Below are 23,810 nucleotides of genomic sequence, written 5' to 3'. Positions count from 1 at the left end.
ACGATTTCCACGCACCATTTTCGCGTGCGTTTACCTGTCAAATTGCGTTAGCATTGACATTTGCAAAGACAGTTTTTCCTGGAAGCGATGCGACAATCAAGGTGAACTACTCCTTGGGCCGGAAAAACGTCTGTGGGTAATTTCAGGCTAATGACACTAGGAAAAACACTCTCGCCTGTGCGCCTCAAGCGGTTTTTATGGTGCAGCGATGCCTGCCAAATGATTGCCTGATCTCAGCACCTGAGCCTCAGCTCAGCTCTGAGCCGATCTGCTGCCTGCCAAGGCGGAACAGCAGTTTGGGCAGATGGGCGACGGATAAAAGCCAGGCGCTTGGCCAGGCCCAGACTAGTCACAAATCACAGCAGTCGGTAAACGCACGCGATCTTCGAAATGCAGCAACCAAGCTCGGATTACCGGATCACCGTCTTGCTGCTGGGCCTAGTCTGCTTCCTCGGTCTGGGCGAAGCAGCCAGCAGACAGCTGCAGATATACGACTTGGATATGGATAATGAAGTGTCAGGAAACAGCACCGAAGGCCAGTACAATCCCAGTTCTGGGCTGACGATGGAGAGACCTCTGAGCTGGCTGCGGCACGTCCAGAGTATGTTTGGCAGCCCCGCCGGTCATGTGGTCATGCAGATGGCCAAGGAGCTTCTCCACCGCTCGGCGGGCAACAGTCAAGTGGGTGATCAGGGCGTCATCTTGTCAGCTTCCCTTCTCTGATCTCTCGGTTTGTTCTCTGCTAGGTTCTCAGCCTGAACCTCACCAATTTGCTCATCATCATACTGCTGAAGGTGCTCATCTTTTCTGCTGGCATCCTCGGAGCAGGACATTGGAGTGGCTATGGCCATGGCTATGGTCGTTCCACCGGACGCAGTGACAATGCCTTTGGCTTGGGCCTGGAATCGGGTGATGACTACATGATAATGGGCTTCCTGGCCGCCCAGGGAGCCGGTCGCGACGAGTGTCTCTATGCGGCGGCCTGCGCCTGCCCCAATGCCGCCTATGAGTATGCCAAGGCGGGACGCGCCCTTCTGGGGGCCATCGAAGTGTTCGAAGGGTAAGGTGGCACACTATTTATCCCGCGGAAAGCATCCACTTATTGTTCTTTTCACAGGGCACCCTCAGGGAAGCCCCGCTACAACGATCTCATTGTGCTGATGGAACGCGCCGCCTACGATGGCTATCGAGGAGTGGCCTGCAACACCACCCAAACCTGTGACGGGCTCCTCTGAGATCCAACTCGATCCTAACTATGTATTTATGTTTATCTTTAAATGTATTTTATTATGTTGCAGTACAAATGAAGTGCAGGTTAGTGCATTGCCTGGCCGGGACCGAGTTTGGCTGGTGGCTTGTGGTGTACAGTCTCAAAAGGTTCAGCTTGGAAATCAGAAATTAGTTGCTAAATATATATGTATTTGACTAGTCTACAACTATTATTGTTTCTACTGCGGATGATGCGATGCCCCTTCCCTCTAGCGCAACAGATTCCTGTCCAGGCCCGGCTGCTCCTTGCCCCCGGATATGGCCTTCACGAACTCCGGGTAGTGCAGGAGCCCGTCGTTATTGTCGTCGGCAATCAGCAGAAACTTATCAATGGCCTCTGTGGTGGTTATAGAAACATCTAATTTATGGGCCATAATCTCAAATATAGGCAGATTATTATTACCTATAAAGTGCTCTAGTTCGTCGGTGGCATTCTGCAAGTACTCGTCCCGTTCGCTGTTCTTGAAGTAGTCGTAGTTGTGATGCATGGCTGATTGTATCATCTCCAGGCCATCCAGCGCGTTATTATTGTCATTGTCGTGGGCCTGTAATGCCAGAAACATTTGAATGACCTACGCTTTAGTGAGTTGGTTTTCCTCACCTTGAACATATAGAATATCTTCTCTTCCTCGCTGAGGTCGTCCAGGTTGGCCTGCACGCCCATTTCCTTGAGATCATCGTCGATGCGACTGAAAGGGAAAAGCCAATAATGAATAGGGAATCCGCATTGCCGCAGCTGAGGCCGCACTTACTGCTCTTCGTGGGTGAGATGCTGATCCACGCGCCGGGTCTCGCCTCGCGGATGGTGGGGTCCCCTCTTCAGGGCCAGGGCTCCATCGAAGCTTTGACTAAAGTTGGCTATGCAGATAATAAAGTTGAGCACATTCGATAGCTTGCACATCTTGTGGATTCAGTTGGGAAGCTCTGACAACACTTTGTCGGGAAAGGGCAGTGTGTATATGGTGGTTGGCCCAGCCTCAACTGTCACTCGGGGCTGTCAAAGCGGTGGGGGCCAGTGCGCAGCCGCTGACTGGCTGTCAGATTCAAACTTAGCAACCTCTGAGGCGGTTGTACGTTTGTTCAATAAAATCCTTTATTGTCGGACTTACTTACGTCGTCGACTTACATCAGTTTTCACAAAATAATTGTAAAATTTTCTCAAACTCTGTCGGCAAAATGTGTGAGCCTGCCTGCGACGATTTGGAGACCTTCAATCCCCAAGTGGAGTTCCAGAAGTTTCTGAAACGCAAGCCAATCGTCCAGACAGCCAAACTCTACGAGAATCTACATAAGCGCGAGGACATCAAGTGTCCCTGTAAGTATGCTCCTCCTTTGCCAGCACAGAGGTAGCCTTCAGAGACATTTTCCTTCTCCGCAGACAGCTTCAAGGGCTATGGCGTGGAGACGGACACCAATACCATGTACCGCACTTGCAACTCGGAGTACGGCTACTATGCCCCCAATGTCTATACCATACCAAAGCGCTTCCATTCGCGCGGCCAGAAGTTCTCCAACGAGGTGGCGCGCTTCGGCATGTACCGCAACTTCTCCCTGAATACCCACATTGATGCCACATTCTACTAGACTTTGGTTGCTGTTCCCACTTGTCAGCAATCCTTTTATGGTTTTCTAAAAATGTTTAAATCCGTTCTTAAGTCAGCAAACACCTCCAAACACCAGTACTTTATCCCTTCTTTGGACACCATTTAGATAGCACTTAACGACTATTTAAATCCCTAAAAATCGTATATGTATGTAACAAGGAAATAAAATGGCCATACTCGGTGTTTCTTCATTTATCATAAAACTATACGTGCTTTTTTATATTTTGTAGTTTCTTGATCATTTTTAGCTTGTACTGATTCCGATGTAGCAGGACGTCAACGCTCATCTCTGAGATGTCAGAGAGCCGCTGCTAAGAGCCGGATAGGAGCACAGCCCGCACTCCTTGGCTTTGAGTCCAATATTATCACAAGCATTCTTTTCCATGGTGTATTTTTGGCTTGAGGCAGTCCACGGCCGATTGATAATTGTAAGGTAGTATTTTCGACCACTCGTTTGCTCTTACTCTGCTTTTTGTTGATCTGTTGTTGGCATCTGGAGCTCACTAAAAACACCACTAAATGCAGTTCCAACTGATGCCCCATTTGGCAGGCTCATATCTGGAATTCCCTCTATTATATATTCAATAAAACCATCTTCAGAACAGGCAGTGTAATTCGCCATCGGAGGTAATTTGCTTGTCTATTAAAAATAACTTTATTAGGGTGTTCATTAGGTTCCGATTCGCAAGTAGCCACTCCATTGATATGCCTTCGACATCCCGAGAGCTTCTTGTGACCCTCAAAAATTTGAAGCAGCTCCTTGAACATCTCCCTTGAAATTGTATTATTGATGAAGCTAGCCTGTACCTGCATGGATTTCAGCTTTGCCAGCACATCCTACCACTGACCAATAGGGGTTTCAGCACGTTGCAGAATTTAATCAAGATCATCCTGTTGCAGGAGACTTCTTACGTCTTCACAGATTCCATTCCTCCTTTAAGCTGCCATTGAATCTTGGGTACCATAAGGTTTTTGCGTAATTGTTCATTTCTTTCTCTGGCGCTGACATTGATGGTCTCTGGGTTGTTGTCGTATTCTGCAGAATTAACGCACTCTTGAATAACGCCGCAACGTGACCCGTTGGTATCGGAATTTTCCATGGGATAAATTGAAAATATTTTCGTGGGTTTTAAGAGCCTTTCTACCTCGTACTCTAATAACAGGAGACATTGAACAAATTTTCGTGGGTATTAAAAAACTTTCTACCTCGTACTTGAATATAAAAGATCCGCAGAAATCCGTAGAATTTCGGGTACCAATTTTCTTTGGGAGATCTTTCACTTCCTCAATTAGTTCCTCTTATTTTCCCTATAACCCTATTAATATCGTTTTATATCTGTACCGAGTAAAAGCTAAAATTGTATAGTTATCGGTTTAAATGTATCTTGAAATAGGGGTTTTCCTAAACTACTTCCATATACAACTTTCATGGAAACTGAATTGCTTTGATTGTTATGTTAATTATTTTGTGTGTCTATTTCTGAGTGTATATTTTTCTGTGTATATTTTATAAAAAAAGAAAGCCAAAGTTTTACAAATAAATAGAAAAAACACCAAAGTTTCAACTAAAGAAAACCAACTGCTGAGTTTTATCAGCAAGACAGCGAAATGAGGTGAGCCATGGCCATCATTAGCATAGTTACAGCCCCGATAACCCCGATTCGAACAGTGAGACCAAGAAGCTACTCGACAAATTGCTATGCGACATTTACGGCAAGCAAGAGGAGCTGGCTCGACGCGGGTGCACCTGTCATCCCAGGGATCATCCTCTCGGATCCTGCAATAAGAAGAAGAAGGGCAGAATGGCCCAGCTGGCCAGCGGCATAGTCGGTGGTCGTGCAGTCTTGGAAAGGCTGAATGTGCGTCAGCTCATCGATGTCGTTGCCATTCTCAAGGTGGAGATCCTGATGATGGGCTATATGCTCAAGACAGTCCTCATAGCCAGGGATCGCCTGAACCGCCACCAGGAGGTGCTCTGCAAGTTCATCATCACCGCCGTGGAGAAACGTAAGTAAACCATCCAACTTTTTCTCTCAGTGCAGCAACTGTCAGAATGTGTGGTGCAGCGGGGGGGGAGTGCGCACTGCGCAGGTCCCTCGGAATGACAGCTGGGGGCTTGGGATGCCTCTGCTGGCCGTTCCTGGCCCAGTCAAGTGCGGACCTCTCAGCTGTGTGCCTCGTTAGTGCGGATTAGGAAAAGTCAACAAAAAAATTCAAGCTGAACGCTGAAAAAATCCTCGCTAGCGTCACGCAACGTGCATGTATGTGTGTGTGTGTGTTTGTGTGTGTGGGTGGGTGTTGGTGTGTGTGCTTTATTGAATGAACTTTGTCTGTGTGCGTGCGTATGTGGTGGGGCAGGTGAATCCTAGCGCGTGTGTGTCTGTGTGTGGGTGTGTGCCTCGGGGGGGAGGCCGAGTTGATGACGACACAAGATGGAGCGATGTTGGGTTACTCGGAGACTGTCTGACGAGCCTCACACGCACACCACTAGCATTCTCTTGTGTGTGTGTGTGTGGGCACGCGGTTCGAAATAACACAACGTGAAGCGTCTCTGTCGGACTCTCGGCACGGCCTCCACAAGCATTTCGTGTCCGCTTTATCTATGTTTTCATATCTCTCTCGTTCTCTCTTGCCCCGCTCTTTTTCCTAGTGTGCGTGCGTGTGAGTGTGTGGGGCTGCCGCACGTTACCCTTGACAAAAATACTCTCATGGTGTGGCAGGGCAGGGCAGGGCAGGGGCGGCAACACCGAAACAAAACAGCCATAAAAGCGAGCGCGTGCAAAAGTGCGACCAGCAGCATTCCATCATAACCATTTATTTATTTATATTACAGTTTCACCTTCGCAACTGCATTGGCACTTTCTAATTGTGTTTTTCTGCGGTGCGTAATTGAATAATATCATTGATATCGATCGCCGCGACGAGGCCCAGGCCCAGGTCCAGGTGTAATTAAAAAAACTGCAGAAAATCGAATCGAAATAGTGCACTCATGCCATGCGGAATTTCATTAAAACGCAACGAGTCTCCCCCCCTTCGAAACCGATGGCCGAGCGCGCCATTTTGTAGGTCCTTTTCCAGGTGAAACGTGAAATTTCCCCCCTTTTATGGAATGACTTTGTTTTGATGCCTGCCGCACATGTGTGTTCGTCCGATATTGCTGCTACTTTTGTTGCCATTGTGACTCACGTCAGGCTGCCACTCACGAGCTCGGCTTTTGTGTGGCAGTAGAAAAAAAAAAAAAAACAACGTTGATTGCGGATTGCATAACTACAAAGAATGTCCCACAAAACAGCAAAGTGAAGGCCGTGAGCGGCTCAACTGTGAACAGTGCTTAATCTGGGGCAAACTATTCAAATCCCCCATTCCCTATCCCCTATCCCCTACCCCTTATCCCTTGTGCAGCGCCTGAGTCGCGGTTGAGTCGTCAACTTTGATTTATGACTCGGAGTGAAAGTGAAACTATATGGAAATTCTGAGCGATTTCAAGAACTTAATCAATGAAAAGTCGAGCCATGTTCAAACAAACGAGCCGCTGCCACTCGTCAAACATCAATAGAACAAGCTTCCCTGCGGCCACTGCCGCTCCACCGTCTCCCCCCAATGCTCTTGTTGGGGCTCGTCTGCCACTTGCAGAAGATGGCCTTAAAGCCACAGCCTTAATTAAAAGCCACAATCAGGCTTAAAGCATGCTTAAGCCTTGGCAGCTCTCCTGCAGGAGGATGTTTATTCAAAATTACATAAATTAAATTCAAATCCGAATTTCGGCTGAGAAATAATTACTTAGACTTAAGCGTAAAGGTTATTGGTAGGCGTAACGTGCGGGGGGGAAAGTGGGTCAAGAAGGTGGAGAGTGGAATCGATGCAATGGCACAATGGCACGGCTAAGACCCCTAGCCTGGCCGACCACCATTGAGAGCGGGGTCTGGTCTGCAGTTGCACGGCTGTCAAGGTTTTCCTTTTATTCACTTTACGAGTACGTGTCTGAATGGCTCTGGCTCTGGCTGTGGCTGTGGCTGTGAGAGTTGAATGTGTTTTCTTAAGATAGCTTTCAATGACATCCGAGTCGGGATTTCTGAACGTCAGAGTTATATAATTTTAGCATGCCACAACCTTATAGTATATGTACAACTAGTTGTAATATAGAAGCATGCTTATATGTACGTCTAAGTGAATCTTTGTACGTGTACTCGTATTTATGTAAATCTTGTGTAAATAATACAATAGGCCACAGCAAACAACAAACAACAACAGCAACAACAACAACAACAATCAGAACAACGTTAAAGCAAAAATGTAAAACAATAACTAGAGAATCCCCACAACAAGAAAAAACTACTTACAACAACAACAACAAAGAGTCAGTCGCTGAGGCAAGAGCCGTGGCAGAAACCATAGCATACCGACAGGCGCACGTTTACTTAACATGGGTAACTATGCCAAAACTGCACAAGCACCTCCTAAACACACGCCCCCTAACACTCATTCCTTCCTTCTCTATATATACATATACCTCTAAGTATCTGGTGTGATTAATCCACGATCCATGTATGTTTTTTTAGCGCCTCTCCAAAGACAAAAAAAAAAGTAACAGAGCCAGAAAAAACCTCAAATACTTACATGCTTTGGCCACGTTCAATTGTTCCTAAACCTAACTCTTTTCTCCGTATATCTTTCTCTTTATCTTTATCTCTGTATCTGTATCTTTATCTTTGTACATTTAACAACGAAATACTAACAAAAATATCTGCGAAAAGGTAATTTATGCAAAAGAAGTTACGATATTTGTCCAGCATCAAAATGGCAATAGCATAGCCCACCCACGCACACATATACATACTCCCACTACCACTACCAGGCACACACACATACATACATACATATATTTACGTATCCCGCCCAGGCATATTACTCATGCTGAAACGCGCACAATTCTAATTTTGGCAGCCGCTTGTAATTAACATTTGCATTTTCTTTTTTTTGGGTATGGAAAGAGTGCTTTCCGCTAGCAACACCACCCCTCGGCTGGCTGGCTGGCATAAATTTCCATTATTTCGTAGTTGAAAGGAGGGCAGGCGTTGGAGCCCATTTAACCCATTCATCCAGCCTTGGCGGCATTTAATTAGAATTTTCCACTACCCTTTTTCCACTTTCCCTCTTTTGCTGATTCTGTTTTTTCTGTATTTTTCCAATAACTGCCTAACACACACACACACACACACATATGCACAACTGTTGCATGTTGGCCAAGTTTTTTGCTGTTATTTTCCTACTCTTCACAAAAGCTTTTCCAGCCATCACTTCCGGTTTGTTGTACTTCCTGTTTTGGTCTTTGATTTTGTTCTTTTCACCAACACAAGACCTTTGACATTTTTACCATCGAATTGTAATTACGGCGTCGCTGTTTATTTTACACCCAATGAACGCCCAGAGCGTGTCTGGGGCTATGCAAAGTGACAGGAGCCGACATGTGTGTGGGCGAAAGGAGCCCGTCACTTTAATGCTATGAGAATTCGCTCCCAAAGTTAAACAGATAGTAACCCAATCCATGTCCACCTGATGTACACCTTCTTGAAATAAGTTGGGTGCCATAAAAGGCACAATTTAATGTCCTTGGAAACTTTTGGGCGCAACTGCTTGAGTAGCCCGACTGTCACTGGCACAGATCCCCCATCAAATTCCGTTCAAGCGAAAAAGAAAAGTACAAAATAAAATCTTGCATGTTTTTGGCAGGCAAGGCTTTCGATTAAATTGTGAAAGCAGAGCTTATTGAAATTGACAGGCAGCTTTTTGGGATATAAATTGATTGCCCAGCCTGTTCTGGTAAGACCCCAACAGGCCACGTGTCGTATGCGTAATGCTGCAGAGATTTAATCAAAGTTACACAACGCAAAACTGCATTAACTCTTTGGGGGTGGACGTTATGCAGGCAATCAGGAGGCAGATATCCTTTGCTCCTTGCCGCATAATCGCGTGTTGAAGTGCCTTTGTCTGGGACCGCGAGATAAAAGCAATTTGCCATCGCTAAGCCGATAAGCATTGGGGTTAAGCATTGCAATAGTTTAATGAACCATTGAGGATTAACTTTTCTGTACATATTACACGGTCTCATCTCATCGTATGAGTCTGCGTCTCTTCTGGTTGGCCTGCCCCCGGCCTGGGAATTCATTAGAAGATTCTCGCTCGAATTGACACTAATGGCACTGAACGTGCCTGCGCATCCAAGTGCAGCAGGGATTGGGTTCGTTTCCAAGACAGCCGCAGACAAACTGACGCTCAGAGTCCTCTCTTTCTCTCTCTCTCAGTGAGTGTTCCCGCTTTGGGGCCAGGCAATCCCCCGGGATAAATACGGTTTAAGTACACAGCTCTTGCTGCTCTTGGAGCTCTGCTTTCGCACAGTGGCTGAATGGCTGAATGCGGCAAATGGCCATTATATGGAGTGAAGTAAATCTCTTTTGAACTGCTCCAAAGGTGTCAGAGGGAAGATAAATTAACTTTCAGCCATGTGTACCCTGAGACCCTGAATCGTAAAAACTGCTCTTGTTTATACGCCGCAGAGCGTCTTATAGTTGGGTCCAGAAGCGGTGGTTTTATCAGCAACAGATGGCTTTAGTAATGTCATAGAACTAGCATTTTATTAACCGAATTTTGGCTAAGAGGCTAATGCAAACCTCCAGTCCAATACCAGCATTGTCCTTTCTAATATTCTGCCACAAATTTAGTTCAGAAACGATATATTTTCTGGTCTCCAAAGGCATCAAAAGACTATATCTGTCTGATTCTGTTATCGATGTAATATTTTCTGGCCTAAATTGTTTTCAAAAAAGCCTTCAAAATAATGGATAACCAAATAGTGTTGCAATCAATCTCCAGCATATTATTTTTTGAACCCCATTTTTTGTATAATTTTTTTCGGTGTATCAACACACCCAAAAGGCAATTTTCTTTCGGCTCATTAAACCAGCTGTCTTGCATTGCGTTTTCTTTTTTGTATTTTGGGGCACACACAAGTGGCGCAAACACATACACACACACACACTCACCGCACGTGATGCCGCTTGTAGCTTTGGCCCGGCCTGGTCAAGGCCTGACTGAGCATTTGGCCAAATTGCTGGCTGCCTAACAATCACAGCCTTGACATGCACAGACACACACACACACACATCCTGGCCACGTTCTTCTTGGGGTGCATTTAAAATAATTACCCGACAAGAAAGTTTTTTTTTTTCATTGTCATTCGCACATAAATCTCTCATGTAAAATGCATTTCCAAGAGGAGCGAAAAAAAAAAAATATGAGATAGCAATAAAAAAATATGAGACCCCCGTGGCTGGACTCAGAGCCATCCGTCCATTCTCTGACCATAAACAATGCTTTATGTCCGGCGCCTAATTGGTGCGATGTTAGGGGCCCCGCCATTATATAAGAGTTGGCGCAATTAGTGTTTCATTAGCTTGGTCCTCACTTGGCTCTGGGGCTCGTCAGGCTTGTTGTGCGGCCTGGCAACCGCTTGTAGCATACGGATTTTCCTCAATTTTCCCCTGAACACACAAGCCAATGTTTACTTGAATTTAACTTTCAGCAAAGTCCCGGCAATAGCTTCCATGATTGCCTCTTCATTATGCGAATGCCTGCCACCAGCGCACTCCATTTGTTGGAATAAACTTCTTAGGTACAACAAACACACGCACACATACACACGCACAAAAACACACACATATCTGCTCAAGTATGTATGTAAATATGCGAAGGAAATTTGGGCGAAAACATGCCAAAGAAATTGCCCATCTAACTGTATATCTAGAGAGAAATCGACAGAGGCCATTTTCTTTATTTTTTTGGCAAACTTTTCTCTGCATTTTAATGGATTTTCCCGCAAAAAAATTAAAGCATTTTCTGCATAGAATTCCTCAAAAATTAAAGCATTTTCTTTGCCCCAATTTCCAGGGGAATTCTTTAAAATGGTAATTTTATATTCCTCGTGTTTTTTTTTGGCATACGCTTTCCGATTTGAGCTTTAGCATTTCCAGCACGTTTCAGCCGGCAATAAGCTGGAAATGAAAAATAAAGCGGAAATCAAATTATCAGCCATAAAGTGGGGCTCCGACTCCGACACCGAAATTATTATCGATTCTAAAAGCAAACTTGAACCATACCGAAAGGCAATCTGAATTTATGCTGCTCTCATAAACTCTCCGCCAGGCACAATATTATTTTTTTATTTACTTGACCTTTAGTGTACAACACTCGTGTGGGGAATGAACTGGTACATAAGCCGTTGGGGTGAAGCCCCGGGCAGCAGAAAAGATAAAGTTGAGCCATGAGGATACTGTTCTTGGTCTGGCAGCTTGGCGTAGAAGATCTCATCTGCTAACTATGTTGTATAACATGGTGAAAGCTGAAATGTCATAGATACACACATGTACACTGCACCCCCCCACAGACGTAGAGAATACCACTTGTCTGGCGTAATAAATGTCATGGTCAATTTCACACAAAGATGTGTCAAAAGCCAGCACGGAGGATGCCTTAAACGAGTAGTGACTTGTTTCATTTTAGCTTTGATTCACCCGATTCGCATGTCCTAGTTTTGCTCTCGAGTTTGTTTCGCACATCGACACATTTCGCTGTCATCTCCTGATACCATCCGGATCAAAATACTTGATTGATTATGTGTCTAACCTATATAAATATATCAATATATACATATATTCTTTGTATTCTTTCTTCTTCTCTCTTTTGCGCGCTCTACTAACTCTAAACCAAAACCAACTAATCTCTTTCTATGAATATATATCTATAAAAACGTATCTTATATACATGTAAAGTTTGCATACTGCACGGATATTGTAAGTCATAGGGACACAGCCGAATCGAGTCCGATTTGAATAGAGAAATACTATATAGAAATACTATCGATCGCAGCCAGAGCGTATGCTATATAACTCTTAAAACTTAACTCTTTCAGACGATGCACAGCCTAAAATGCGTTTTAGCCTCTCACCACCGCCGCGGAAAGCCAGCCTAACCTCCCCCACCAGCAGCACCACCACAAACAGCAAAAATAGAAGCTCCACCACCCACAACATGCTGACACGCAATGGCGGTGGGGGCCACGAAAGCAGCTCCAGCACCACCGCCTCTGCCGTCGCCAGCGATGAGGATGCTGCATCGGATTACAATCAATGGCTGCATGCCATGAAGCTGGTCGCCCGCCTGCCCGGCGGCACCCCACCCGAATTCCGGCGCAAGGTAAGGTATCCATTTAGCTGTCAGCCGTCCGTTTAGACTGATTGCATTGGCCAACCCATCCTACCCCACACAGCTGTGGCTCTCGCTGGCGGACAAATACCTCAAGTCAAAGAACGTGGACTGGGCCAAGCAGCGGGAGAAGTGCTTCTGCGAGGAGTGGCGCGAGGATGACGAGGAGCTGGGCATACAAATCGTTAAGGTGAGAATCTGGTGCACGCTGCCCTGGGGCCGGGGCTATTTTTAAGCGGATTTCCCCTTTACTGAAACCAGGACCTGCATCGCACTGGCTCCAATTTGTGCACCGGCCCCGCGGGATCCATCAACCAGGCCAAGCTGAAGCGCATTCTGCTCGGGTATGCCCGCTACAATCCCGAGGTGGGCTATTGCCAGGTGAGTGCTCCTCGACGGCGTTTGTCTGCTGCCTCGACTCAAGAATACTCCCGTCCATCCCACCCAGGGTTTCAACATGCTGGGCGCCCTGATACTGCAGGTCATGGACAAGGAGGAGGAGGAGTCCATGAAGGTCATGATCTATCTGGTTGAGGGCGTACTGCCGACGGGCTACTTCTACGGCTCGATGGGCGGCCTCCAGGCGGACATGGGCGTATTCCGCGAACTGATGCAAACGCGTCTGCCGCGCCTCGCCAAGCACCTGCAGCGCCTTCAGGGGCCCGTGGAGAATGCCTACGAGCCGCCCTTGACCAATGTCTTCACCATGCAGTGGTTCCTCACCATGTTCTGCACCTGCCTGCCCATGTCCTGTGTGCTGCGCGTCTGGGACCTGGTGCTCATCGAGGGCAGCGATGTCATCCTCCGCACCGCTCTCGTTCTCTGGAGCCTCCTTGAAGAGTGAGTACAGCCTCTCTGTCCCTGTCTCTGCGCTGGCTGGGGGTTTTGCTTGGTTGGGTGCCAGTGCAACACCCCACCCAACCCAAATTGTTGGCGCTGCAGTGTGCGGCACGAATTTGTGTCAAGGCTGCTGTTAGAAATTTGGTAAAACTTTTTCTCGCTTGCCAAATGCAATTTAGCAGTTTCGGTTCGTTTTTTGGCCACCAGAAATTTTATGTTCTGTCATTCCGGAACTTTTTATGGTGTCTGTGGATAACAACAAGTAAACCAGTTATCAACAAGGTTAGCAAATGCATAAACCGACTAGACATGGGACTAGATTTGGGGCTAAGGGATTTCAATGTCAAAGAAATCCAAACGGCAAACCATGAAGAAAGATACGAGCTAATAGAAAAGAGTCATTGGAAAAGGCAGGGCTCTTAAGCTCTTATGGAAACAAATACAATCTTAGCTATAAGAACTTTCTGTTCTCCATAGTTATTCCTGCATCAGCACATTATTTGACGCATTTTAAAGACAGGGTACAAGTAGAGACAACGGCCATACATTTTTTGGCACGATATTTTGTCAGGGTGGCTCCAGACTCTCTTAAAAAGAGCGCTAAAAAGCCGCCACTGAGATTTGACTGTAGGCAGAGTTTTAGGCCTTCAATAGACTAGAAAATACTATAAAATGCACTCTTTATTACCATTGGAATACCTTTCAAGAGATGCCTTTCTTCTCGTTTCAGACGCGTTCTCAGTGTCCGTTCAGCCGATGAGTTCTATGGCAAAATGGGTTCCTATTCGAGTGAACTGCTTAACGGCCATTTGATCGATTCGAATGGACTGATCGAAAGAGTCGTCAAGCTAGGACCCATAGCGGATCTCAGGCAGCTGAGGGACAAGCATCTGTACAACATTGCCCCTCTCCGACACCAACAGGGAATGCAGTGAGTATATCGGAAAGAGATATTCAAAGTTCCAGCATTATGAGCATCCTCCCTTGCAGACTGTACTACGATGACGAGGACACGCATTCGGATGAGGAGCGCATGGCGGTGGCCACCGTCTGGGGTCTGAACTGGGGCCGTCGCGGCTCCGTGGGACCGGCAGCGGGCAAGCAGCCTACGGAGTCGAAGGACCGCATGGCCCTGGACATTTCGCTGCTCAAGAAGCAGTACGATCGGTTGAGGGAGCGCCAGAAACAGGCGCATGTCATCCTGACCACTGCCTGCTCGACGGCAGCCCGTCAGGGACCACCGAATTCTGCCCAGACCTCGGTGACTGTCAATCAGCTGCTTCTCGGCCGGCCGGCCATCATCACCAACAAGGGGAAGAGGGTGAGTGCCCCCCTGGGAGCCATTCCACCTGCCAGGAAGCCCTCCCTCCCAGCCGTTCTGCACACCAAACCTTCCACCGAGAAGCAGCTGCGGCGCGGCGAGACCCTCCTGTGGCGGGACACGGACCCCACTCTCAGACGCCGCGACAGCCTGACCTGGAAGGAGATCAAAGCGGAACGGGCGGCCATAATGCGCGAGGGCGCTGATAAGACGATGAAGACGCAGAAGCTCCGATCGCGATTCGGCAAGAGCGACAGCTCCTCGTACAGCGAGGACAGCGATGGCGAGCAGGAGCAGGTGGAACGCGCCGGGGGCAGCGGTGGCAGCGCCACCGGCGGTGGATCCAGCACGGACACCAGTCTGTGTGACGACGATGACCCCAAGTCGACGGAGAAAAGTCCCAAGCAAAAGGCGAGGCTGGCGCGCAAGCTAAAGGAGAAGCCGCAGCTGTTGACGGGGTCCCGAGAGGCGAGCTTGGAGCGCCAGAGACCAAAATCCTGGGCTCCCAGCTCCCATGAAATACCCTTCATGCTGATGGGCACAGAGAGTGGTGATGAGAAGGAGCCGGCCCCCAAACAGGAGGCGGAAGTTGCAGAGGACAGTGCCACAGAAAGCGGCCGCTTCGGCTATGAGTCCGAGCTGGCCAGAAAAATGGAGCCACTGCACCTGCTGGTGAGCACAGATATCCCTGGAATCACCAGCACCAGTCAGCTGTCGCCGATGCCGGACATGGCCAGCTATCTGGGCGCGTCCTGTATCAGTCCGCTTCCGACGCCCAGGCCGGTGTCCATCGATCCCCTGGGCATTGAGGGAACAGCAGGAGCGGCGAGTGCGGCAGAGGAGCAGGCCGTCGAATCCACTCCACGTCGGTTCGATTTTAGTGAAGATGGCGTTACCAATCAGTATTTCGAGCGAGTGAACAGTGTGGAGCGTCCCAGCCGCCTGGAACTGTCCTACTCCCTCAACGAAGAGGGAACGGACGCTCGAGCGGTGTACATGGAGCAGAGGGCTCAGGTGGAGGGACAGAGCGGCGAGCAGGAGGCGAAGGCAATGTCTCCGCCTCAGATAAGGGAAGACCTGGTGGATGCGGATGACAAAGTGCCGCAGATCCGCGACGACAACATTCCCGGCGAAAACAAAGACGACTACAAGGAGGTGCTGAGCATGACGATAGAGTCGCACCAGCCACCGCCTCCGACAGCCGCCATTTTGAGCAATGCCAGCCGGAAGCGTCACGATCCACGACGCAAGACGCTGACCAGATCCTCGACGATCGATATCGAGGAGCGTTTCCAGGCGCTGGAGCATCGCTTCAGCCAGGAGCAGTCATGTGATAAGCCCAAGTATATTCCCAGCACGGCCGCCTTGGAGGAGCGATTCGAGACCCTAGAGAAGCAGCTCAGTGCCGAGAAGGTGCGAAAGGAGCTGGAGGAAATGGATCCCGAATTGGCCGAAAAGTCTGAGCGGATTCCCTCAACAGCCGATCTAGAGAGCCGTTTCGATGCCTTAACCAAGCAAATGAGTTCCAGTGAATCAAGTTCCAAGGCTCCCCCGGTGGACCTGGGGGATGCAGACCAGTCCAGCGGAAGTGGCGCGAAAGAGCAGAAGGACAGCGAGAAGACCAGCAAACTCCACAGATCAGAGAACTCCCAATCCGAGACAAAGGACACAGCAACAACACCCCAAACGGAAAGCACTAAAGGGACGGAAACTGATAAAAATAAAGAAGATAAAGAAGGAGACCAGCCACGCCTTAGGAAACTGCCCTCGACAGCCGAGCTGGAGGATCGTTTCAATGCCCTGGAACGCAAAATGAGCGTACAGAAGAGTAGCCCAGCCAAGACTAAAAAGGAGCCACCAGATGAAGAGCCAGACAAGGAGGAACCCAAGGCCCGAAAAGAGCCAGCCAAGGAGGAACCTAAGGCCCGAAAAGAGCCAGCCAGGGAAGAGCCTAAGGCCAGAAAAGAGCCAGCCATGGAGGAACCAAAGGCCCGAAAAGATCCAGCCAGGGAGGAACCTAAGGCCCGAAAAGAGCCAACCGAGGAGGAACCTAAGGCCCGAAAAGAGCCAACCGAGGAGGAACCTAAGGCCCGAAAAGAGCCAGAAAATTCAGAAATTAGAGATGAAAAACCCCAAGAAAGACGGGCTGTAAAGGATTCAAAGGATTCCGAAGAAAGCAATAAACAAAACGAATCGGTTAAGGGTAAGGAGAGGACACCAACGAATACCCCTGAAGAAAAAGAAGCGTCTAAAAGAGTCGAACCAAAACCATCGGGAAAAGACAGCCCCGACACGAATGTGGAATCAGAGAAGGCAAAAAAGAAGCCAGAACCAGAAAAGGTGGAAAATCAAGAAGAACCTGTGAAGACTGCACGTAAGTCCCCACCTTCCACAGAGGAGCTGGAGAAGCGTTTCAATGCCCTGGAGAAGCAATTGAGTACAACCAACCTGGAGTCATCCAAGGAAGCTGAGCAAACAAAATCCACAGCAAAAAATCAGAGGTCGACAGAAGCAAGGAATCAAAAGGAAGCTGAGACTGGGGAAAGGGAACAAAAGTCCACGAAAACCTTTGAGGAGAAGCTGAAAGAAGTGAATACTGCACTGACAAACGATCAGAAGAAATCAGAGGTCGAAGTTCGAGCCGAGGAGAAGCGAAAAAGTTTCGAAGAGCGATGTAAGAGTGCCAGCAAGACGTTGGAAACCAAGGAAAAGGAGGTCACTGCATCGAAGAAAACGGACGAAATTCCAGCAAAGAAGGCTAAAGAAACCCCGGAAACTTCAGCAAATAATATTGACGAGTCTCACGAAACAAAAATTGAAAATACTCGAACAAAAAATACTGAGGAATGTCAGCAAACCGAACAGAAGGATCTCAGTAAGAGAAGAGCTTCGGAGCCGCCCTCAACAGAGGATCTTGAAAAGCGCTATGAAACCCTGAAGCGCCGCATGAGCAGCAAGAATCATTTTTCCACTCAAAGCGAGACCGTGAACCAAGCTCTCGAACGGATCGAACAGGAGGTCATCTCGGAGTGCGGTGAGGACCGAGCGGCGGAGAAGAAACAGCCGCCGTCAACGGAGGACCTGGAGAGCCGCTTCGAGGCGTTGCATGGCAAGGACAAGGCGGAGAGCAAAACCAAGTCCCAGCCCAAGCTGGTGGATGTGGCCATTGAGGCGCATATACCTTCTCCGCCCCCGGCTCCACCACTGCCACCCGCGGAGCTGAGGATCCTGGCGGCGCCCACACTTCACCAGCAGCAGGCACTCATCGAAGAGCTCCAGAGCAAAATGCAGGGACAAGGCCCGGGTGAGGAGAACCTCAAGCCCAGCCAGATCAATCCGCAGCGAAAGCAACAGCAACAGCAGCAGCAACGACAACGGCAGCTGCAACTGCAACAGCGACCCACAACGATGGGCGATGAGACCTCGGAAGCACCTGCAAACACGGCTTACTACAGATCGGGAAATTATGAACCCTGGCAGCAGCGAACGGTTCGTCGTTTCTCCGATTTGCCCTCAAGGGCCGATCTGGAAAACCGATTGCAATTCCTGGAGAAGAAATTGTATAAGAAATTCTACAAGCAGCGCTGTGCAAGTGATTCCGAAGTTGCATCGAAGGCCAATGTCCTAGTGATCAGCGCTGACGGGCCGAGCACCTCGCGCCAGGCTCTGGCTGAATGCCAGCTGGAGCAGCGTGTCCTGGCCCTGGAGAAGCAGCTGAGCGAGAACAGTCTCAAGTTGCTGGAAGCCATGCGCGAGAAGTCAGCGGCGGCCGTGGCTGTCGCCCCCCAGAGCGATGACAGCGGCTCGCCGCGTCGGCTGAGCACGGACACCATCGATGCCACCACCGGCAAGGAGCTGGTGCGATACACGCAGAACTTTGGCGAGCTGGAGGAAGTGGACTCCCACAAGCCCATCAACATCAGCATCAACATCAAAATGATGGTCAACAAGGACTCTGAACGGAAGAGGAGCGAGTCCAAGCCCACTACGGAGGACCTGGCACGACGTCTCGAGCAGCTGGAGGCACAGTTGGTGGAAGAGAGAGCCAAGAACGGCACCGTCATCCCAGAGAATGAAGCTTTGGAAGAGCCGCAGCCACAGCCCCATCCGGATAAACCCGATGAGAGTGAAGGCTCCAAAAAGCAGGAGAAGGATTGCCACAACCAGAATGTCAAAAGCGATGAAACGGTGAGATTGGAGGACCTTCCGCCAGAGGGCATTGAGCCCGAAACGGTGAAGGAGACCAAAACCCTGGAAAATGAAGAGATAGCCCAAGCCCGGGCCAAAGAGGTAGATGTCGATAAAACAGCTAAAGAGGCAGTGGTCGATCCAAAGTCCGAGGTACAAGAGGAGAATACCAAACAGGAAGATGTAATCAAAACCGAACATGTTGAAGAGCCCTCTTCCAAGGAATTGGAACCCCCTCAAGCTGAGAAAGGCAAACCCAACAAGAACGAAGAAACGAAAACAAAGAAGTGCTGTTCCGACGAGTGCACAGTAACGAAGGAATCCTCCAATCAGCAGCCTGAAAAGAACCAACCAACTACCAAGGATGCCTCCAAAGAAATGCCAGACAAAATGGTCACCAATGGCAGCGATACTGGACCTGTGGATGCCAGCAACAAGACTGTTGTGCTTCTTATGGACAATGAACCCAAGGCCTCAAGACTCAGGCGCCTGACCAGAGCCAACACCGAAGAACTCGAAGATCTCTTTCAGGCCTTGGAAAAGCAGCTGAACGACCGGAATTTAATCAAGTCCGAAGATGGCCGCCTGATACGAGCTGAAAGCAAGCCCTCTGCCGAGCAAGTGGAGCAGGCTCAGGCCATTACCGATCTCACCAAACAGATCGAGGACTATACCAGTGGAAATGCGGAAGAAGAAAAGCCGGCAAAAGAGCCTAAAGAACCGATAGAAGACAAGCCAGAGGCTGAAGAGCCAAACGACTACGACTGGGGACCCAACCCGGTCAAGCATCACCTGAAACGAAAAACGGTTTACTTACCCTCGACGAAGGAGCTGGAGGCCCGATTCCGTTCACTCGAACGTCAGATCAAGCTGCTCGAGGATGTGGAAAAGATCGATGTGGAGCAGCGCTTGAAGGAAATCGAACGCAAGATCAAGTTGCAATACTCGCTCTCCCACGAGAAGGACCTCAACAAGTATCTAGATTTGTGCGAGGGCAAGGGCCTAGACGATGACGATCTCGCAGTTGAGGAGACACCAACCAAGGAGGAACCACCTCCACCAGCCAACCAACGTTCGCGTAGTCCTGCACGGAAGGTGGCCACCAAGTCGCCGTACACTTCTCCATCGCGCAAGGCAGCCACCAAGTCGCCGTACACTTCTCCATCGCGCAAGGCAGCCAGCAAGTCCCCGTATTCATCACCGTACACCTCCCCGTATACATCACCATCTCGTCAGCGTCAAAAGACGCCGGGTTCATCACCGACTCGAGCCTCCGAAAAGAAGGCGAAAAGAAGTCCCTACACCTCGCCAGTACGTCGCCAGCCGCATCCCAATGATCTGCCCATCTCCGATGACCTGGAGTTCAAGTATAGAGTGCTTGATCTGGTACGGTCCAAGTCGAAGGAGAATCTGGCCAGGCGTATGAACGATCCCAATCGAAAGCCACCCATTCATCCCCTCGAAATGCTGCTTGATCCGAGTCCCGATAGCAGCGAAATACCCACAACCGGGGAGCTGGAGCATCGCATTCGCCTCTTGGATGAGAAGCTCAAGTCTCCTGTCCGACCCTCCCGCCACAAGTCGCGCTCTCGCTCCCCCACCATCGAGGATATCAAGCGGAAGAAGATGCTGGAAGAGCAGCAGCCCCGCACGCCGGTGCACAATCTCGAACGCCTGGTCAGCTCTCCGGGCAGGCCAGAGCCCCCCACGGCTGAGGAGCTGGACGTGCGCATGCGGGCTCTGGAGGAGGAGCATAGCTTCGACTTTAAGACACAAAAGGACTACAAGGCCTTTAACCAAAAGCTCAAGGACGTTATCTCGCCCTCAATCTCCTTCGAGGAGTTCAAATCGGCCAAGTCGCGCGAACAGAGTCCTCGCCGGGGAGGGGGCGCCACCACGCCAAAGTCTGCGATGCGACGCGATGACCACGATGATTATCGACGCGACGATGCACACTCCACGCACACCCACACGCACTATCGACCCACCAGTCCCAAGGTGATACGCTTCCGGGACGAGGACGAGGACTACTTCGAGGAGGCGGCAGCGCCGCGCCCAAAGTCACGCCAGTCCAGCGAACGAATGGTGGGCACCATAAATGAGGTTATGGAGTGTTTATCGGAGAATAATACAATTCTTCAACGTATTCTTAAGAAGACTCTTGCAGATCAGCCATCAAGCATTCGCAGCTACAGCAGCAGCTCGGCAGAAGGTCTAGACGCCCTGGGCAGTCGCCTGATGAGGGTAAGTCGCTAGTCGGAGGGGAGTCGTTGATCATAGTCCATGTTTAGATGGATCTCTCTGTTCTAATTTAAAATTATAATTAACGGTCTTGGAAAGAAGCTCTCGATATCAGTCATGTTTATTTTTCACTGACAAAAAGTATCCTTTGTAGGAAACGTCTCCCATCACCCGCACTGGGACGCACACGGGCGTGCCGCTGAGGACGACGGGTGAGAACATAAACGATCGCCTCAGCTCCATCAAGAACTCGATCAAGTCCATCGACACACTGTGTGAGGAGAAGCCCTACCAAAAGGAGAAGTGCCAGCGCTACATTGACTCGCTTTTCACCGACTCCCTGCACTTCGCCAGCAAGAAGAGTTCCGTGGAGGATCTCGCCCACAGTCGCAGCGAGAGTCGGGGCCGGACCATGCAACGCAGCAGCGACTACACCCCGTCTATAAGGATAACCTCGGAGCATCGTTCGCTGGGCTCGGCTGAGTCGCGGCGCTCGTTGAGTCCCCTCGGGAGGGACGTGAGTCCGCTGCACCACCGCTCGCACAGGGACATCAGCAGGGATCTGTCGCCGCGCAGGAGACGCGGAGAGCAGGAGGACCGGGAGGAGCGCGAGAGCAGTAGGGTAAGACGTGATAATATGTTGCCAAATTATTTTGCTGATAATCGTAGCGAACTAAGTAGCGGGAGTAGTTTAACCAAGTTTCATAAAGTAGATAGACAACTAGAAGAGACGTGCGCCAAGTACGCGGACGACCGACGCTCGGCCTGCAGAACACCGTTGAGCTCCCCATACGAGACCCGATCCTCAGCCACACGGCACACCACCACCAACTACAACTACAACTCCACCACCACAACAACAACAACAACAACAGGTACCACAATATCAGGAACAGCCACGGCAACCGATAGTTTCCCCCGGCCCGTGTCGCCCTACCGACAGCCCTACGATCCGTACAGGCGTCCGAATGCCCCTGCAGCCCCTCCTGCCTACCAGCCAGCCAAGCTGGAGATCCGCCACACGACGGTGACCTCGACCTTCTATGATCGCTTCCTTACGGAGAAACAAATCGAGAAACAGACCCTCTCCCGTCCGCCCAGCCGTTCGCCCGTGGTGTCGCCATCGGTCACCACCAAGAGCTATAGCGATCTCTACCAGTCGATCTCCACCACGAGCAGCACCTCCATACCCATTACCACCACTGGCCACACCTCATTCATGTCCAGCAGCTATGCAGGCCCTTCATTCTCCCAGCCCGACGGCAGCAATTACTCATATCTGAGCACGCACACGGCCGGATCCGGCAAATCTCTATCGCCTATCGGCGGCAGCAGTTCCTCCGATCTGCGACTGCATAGCACCGACAACTTGCTTGCCTCCACCACAACATCCGCTTCAGCCATCACGACATCGAGCTCTTTTATGCCCTACAACTTCTCCAGCTCCTTAGGCAGTCGCTTAACCGATCCCATTTCCAGTTGTAGTGTCGCTAGTGTGACCACTACTAGCTCTCTGACGTACTCCACTGGGGTGTATAATCCAATGATGTCATTCACATTGCGAGAACCCTTGACCAGTAGCTCCCTGGGCGGGGTGGGTGTGGGTACTTCCTCCCTGCTCGGTCAATATCAGTTTAAGACTAGCTTTGGCTCAGGCTATACCCCCAAGACCCCCACTGAACAGGACAAGCCGTAGAGGGACGCACTGCTCTACCACTGACACACATATTCCACACCTAACCTCACTCCGCATAAAGATCGTTTACCGATCAAATCAAGCTCAAATTGATTACTTTACGAGTGAACATTTTAAACATCAGAAGAATCGTAAGATAATACAACAAGCAATATATATACATAATACACACATCAGATTTACACATACATATATCTACATACAATACTATATATATACAACAGGAACAAAAAAAAACCTATATAAAACCGATATTTACTCTTCCACAAAATGTTAAGGCGAAACTTTTGCACCAAACCATCTTTGGCTTCTTGCAACTTACCTCATCTACATATTGACAGCACCAGAAACGCAACTGATCATAACTTAGCAAAGATTTTTTATACAATCTACATACTATATATCTACATACGAGTATATATACAAAGATAATACCTATCGGAATTATAACCAGAATGTGAAGCGGTTACAGCATCTTTTTTCAGCGTTAAACAAGTTTAGCTAATTCCTTTAACCATTAACCTTTAAACTTTAACCAGAAATGTTTCTGAAACACTCGATTCAACTTAAACTTAACCTTAAACTTAAACTTTTCTTAAATATTGTCTAACAAATACTACAGAATACACTAGCCAACCAAGATCACAACAAAGTTATGCAACGGTGTAAAACTCTCAATGCATTTTTGGGCCGAGTTAGTCGTGGATAAAAAAAATAAGCATTAATCAAAGAATGTTAACTGACTGACACGAGCCGTAATATTAGTTTACCAATATTTGTTATATATATATACATATATGTATACCTATACCGATTCCGAATGATATATATTATATTAAATCATATATCGGTTGCAGTTGTTGAATTTCAGTAATGAAAAAAGCTCCAAAACTCAATTAAACCCGAATGCAAATGGCTATAGACACATTTATCTCACAAGGCAACGGAACCGAAAGTTATTCAAAACGATTACGAAAATTTTATGAAAAGTATATATCGATTTGCGGGTTATGTGTTCCCTTCCCAACGACCTTGGGTATATATTATTATTAAATGCAATTGTTAAGTAGGCAAAAACAATTCAAGAACGGCTTCAGTTTATACGAATACGAAATACCCAAAAATCTAATCTTAAAGAAAGTTTATTTTTTGGTGTAATTTTTTAAATTTTTTTTCTGTGAGTTCTTTCCTTGTTGTTGATGTTCGAAATTTAAATAGAAGAAATGAAAATTGGACATAATGAAAATATTTTTGTTACAAATTGTTAAAGAGTTTTAAGTTTTCAAATAAAATATAAAAAAAAAGAAACCAAATACGAACGCGTACATTTTTCTATCATTCTGTCTTGGCTTTGCTTGGAGAGAGGGTCTCTCTCTCTCCATAATCTCCACTG

General features: G+C 48.5%; 4 protein-coding genes across 12 annotated transcripts; 3 read left to right on the top strand and 1 right to left on the bottom strand.

The window, feature by feature from the left end:
* Positions 1-335: 335 nt before the first annotated feature.
* Positions 336-1,436, top strand: LOC4801041 (uncharacterized). The gene is made up of 3 exons (XM_001358169.4): positions 336-681; positions 747-1,060; positions 1,118-1,436. Exons 1-3 carry the CDS (start codon positions 391-393, stop codon positions 1,233-1,235), a joined length of 723 nt encoding a protein of 240 aa, XP_001358206.2. The 5' UTR covers positions 336-390; the 3' UTR covers positions 1,236-1,436.
* On the bottom strand, positions 1,261-2,222 carry LOC6897013 (multiple coagulation factor deficiency protein 2 homolog). Its single transcript, XM_002137162.3, has 4 exons — positions 2,022-2,222; positions 1,871-1,958; positions 1,673-1,814; positions 1,261-1,606 (listed from the first exon to the last, which is right to left on the bottom strand). Exons 1-4 carry the CDS (start codon positions 2,168-2,170, stop codon positions 1,479-1,481), a joined length of 507 nt encoding a protein of 168 aa, XP_002137198.1. The 5' UTR covers positions 2,171-2,222; the 3' UTR covers positions 1,261-1,478.
* Positions 2,223-2,413: 191 nt separating this feature from the next.
* Positions 2,414-3,071, top strand: LOC13036369 (UPF0691 protein C9orf116 homolog). Its single transcript, XM_003736331.3, has 2 exons — positions 2,414-2,584; positions 2,648-3,071. The coding sequence occupies exons 1-2, from the start codon at positions 2,446-2,448 to the stop codon at positions 2,851-2,853; spliced, it is 345 nt and encodes a 114-aa protein (XP_003736379.1). The 5' UTR covers positions 2,414-2,445; the 3' UTR covers positions 2,854-3,071.
* A 1,274-nt stretch (positions 3,072-4,345) lies between these two features.
* LOC13036450 (titin) lies at positions 4,346-23,483 on the top strand. Of its 9 annotated transcripts, XM_015183434.2 has the most exons (11): positions 4,346-4,486; positions 4,543-4,880; positions 11,839-12,122; positions 12,196-12,321; positions 12,393-12,512; positions 12,580-12,971; positions 13,702-13,902; positions 13,962-20,565; positions 20,638-20,724; positions 20,876-21,343; positions 23,275-23,483. In XM_015183434.2, the coding sequence occupies exons 1-11, from the start codon at positions 4,482-4,484 to the stop codon at positions 23,401-23,403; spliced, it is 8,754 nt and encodes a 2,917-aa protein (XP_015038920.2). In that variant the 5' UTR covers positions 4,346-4,481; the 3' UTR covers positions 23,404-23,483. The 9 variants fall into 9 exon arrangements, with proteins under 9 accessions (XP_015038920.2, XP_033233793.1, XP_015038915.2 ...); XM_033377902.1 differs by having other exon boundaries at positions 13,962-20,724; XM_015183429.2 differs by lacking the exon at positions 23,275-23,483 and having other exon boundaries at positions 20,876-22,626.
* Positions 23,484-23,810: the final 327 nt, after the last annotated feature.

This window comes from Drosophila pseudoobscura, chromosome 2 (assembly GCF_009870125.1).
Source record: "Drosophila pseudoobscura strain MV-25-SWS-2005 chromosome 2, UCI_Dpse_MV25, whole genome shotgun sequence".
NCBI lineage: Eukaryota > Metazoa > Arthropoda > Insecta > Diptera > Drosophilidae > Drosophila > Drosophila pseudoobscura.
The sequence above is the reverse complement of the archived record's forward strand: the minus strand, read 5'-3'. Positions and strand labels throughout refer to the sequence as shown.

Excerpts from the sequence above, each read along its gene's own strand:
- LOC13036369 (XM_003736331.3), top strand. The coding sequence starts at position 2,446 with ATGTGTGAGCCTGCCTGCGACGATTTGGAGACCTTCAATCCCCAAGTG. Across the intron at positions 2,585-2,647 it reads CGAGGACATCAAGTGTCCCT|ACAGCTTCAAGGGCTATGGC; the intron begins GTAAGTATGCTC and ends CCTTCTCCGCAG.
- LOC6897013 (XM_002137162.3), bottom strand. The coding sequence starts at position 2,170 with ATGTGCAAGCTATCGAATGTGCTCAACTTTATTATCTGCATAGCCAAC. Across the intron at positions 1,959-2,021 it reads CATCTCACCCACGAAGAGCA|TCGCATCGACGATGATCTCA; the intron begins GTAAGTGCGGCC and ends TTTCCCTTTCAG. Across the intron at positions 1,607-1,672 it reads CGAACTAGAGCACTTTATAG|AGGCCATTGATAAGTTTCTG; the intron begins GTAATAATAATC and ends TAACCACCACAG.
- LOC4801041 (XM_001358169.4), top strand. The coding sequence starts at position 391 with ATGCAGCAACCAAGCTCGGATTACCGGATCACCGTCTTGCTGCTGGGC. Across the intron at positions 682-746 it reads GCTCGGCGGGCAACAGTCAA|GTTCTCAGCCTGAACCTCAC; the intron begins GTGGGTGATCAG and ends GTTCTCTGCTAG. Across the intron at positions 1,061-1,117 it reads GCCATCGAAGTGTTCGAAGG|GGCACCCTCAGGGAAGCCCC; the intron begins GTAAGGTGGCAC and ends TTCTTTTCACAG.
- LOC13036450 (XM_033377873.1), top strand. Across the intron at positions 12,123-12,195 it reads CACCCGAATTCCGGCGCAAG|CTGTGGCTCTCGCTGGCGGA; the intron begins GTAAGGTATCCA and ends TACCCCACACAG. Across the intron at positions 20,725-20,875 it reads TGGGCAGTCGCCTGATGAGG|GAAACGTCTCCCATCACCCG; the intron begins GTAAGTCGCTAG and ends TATCCTTTGTAG.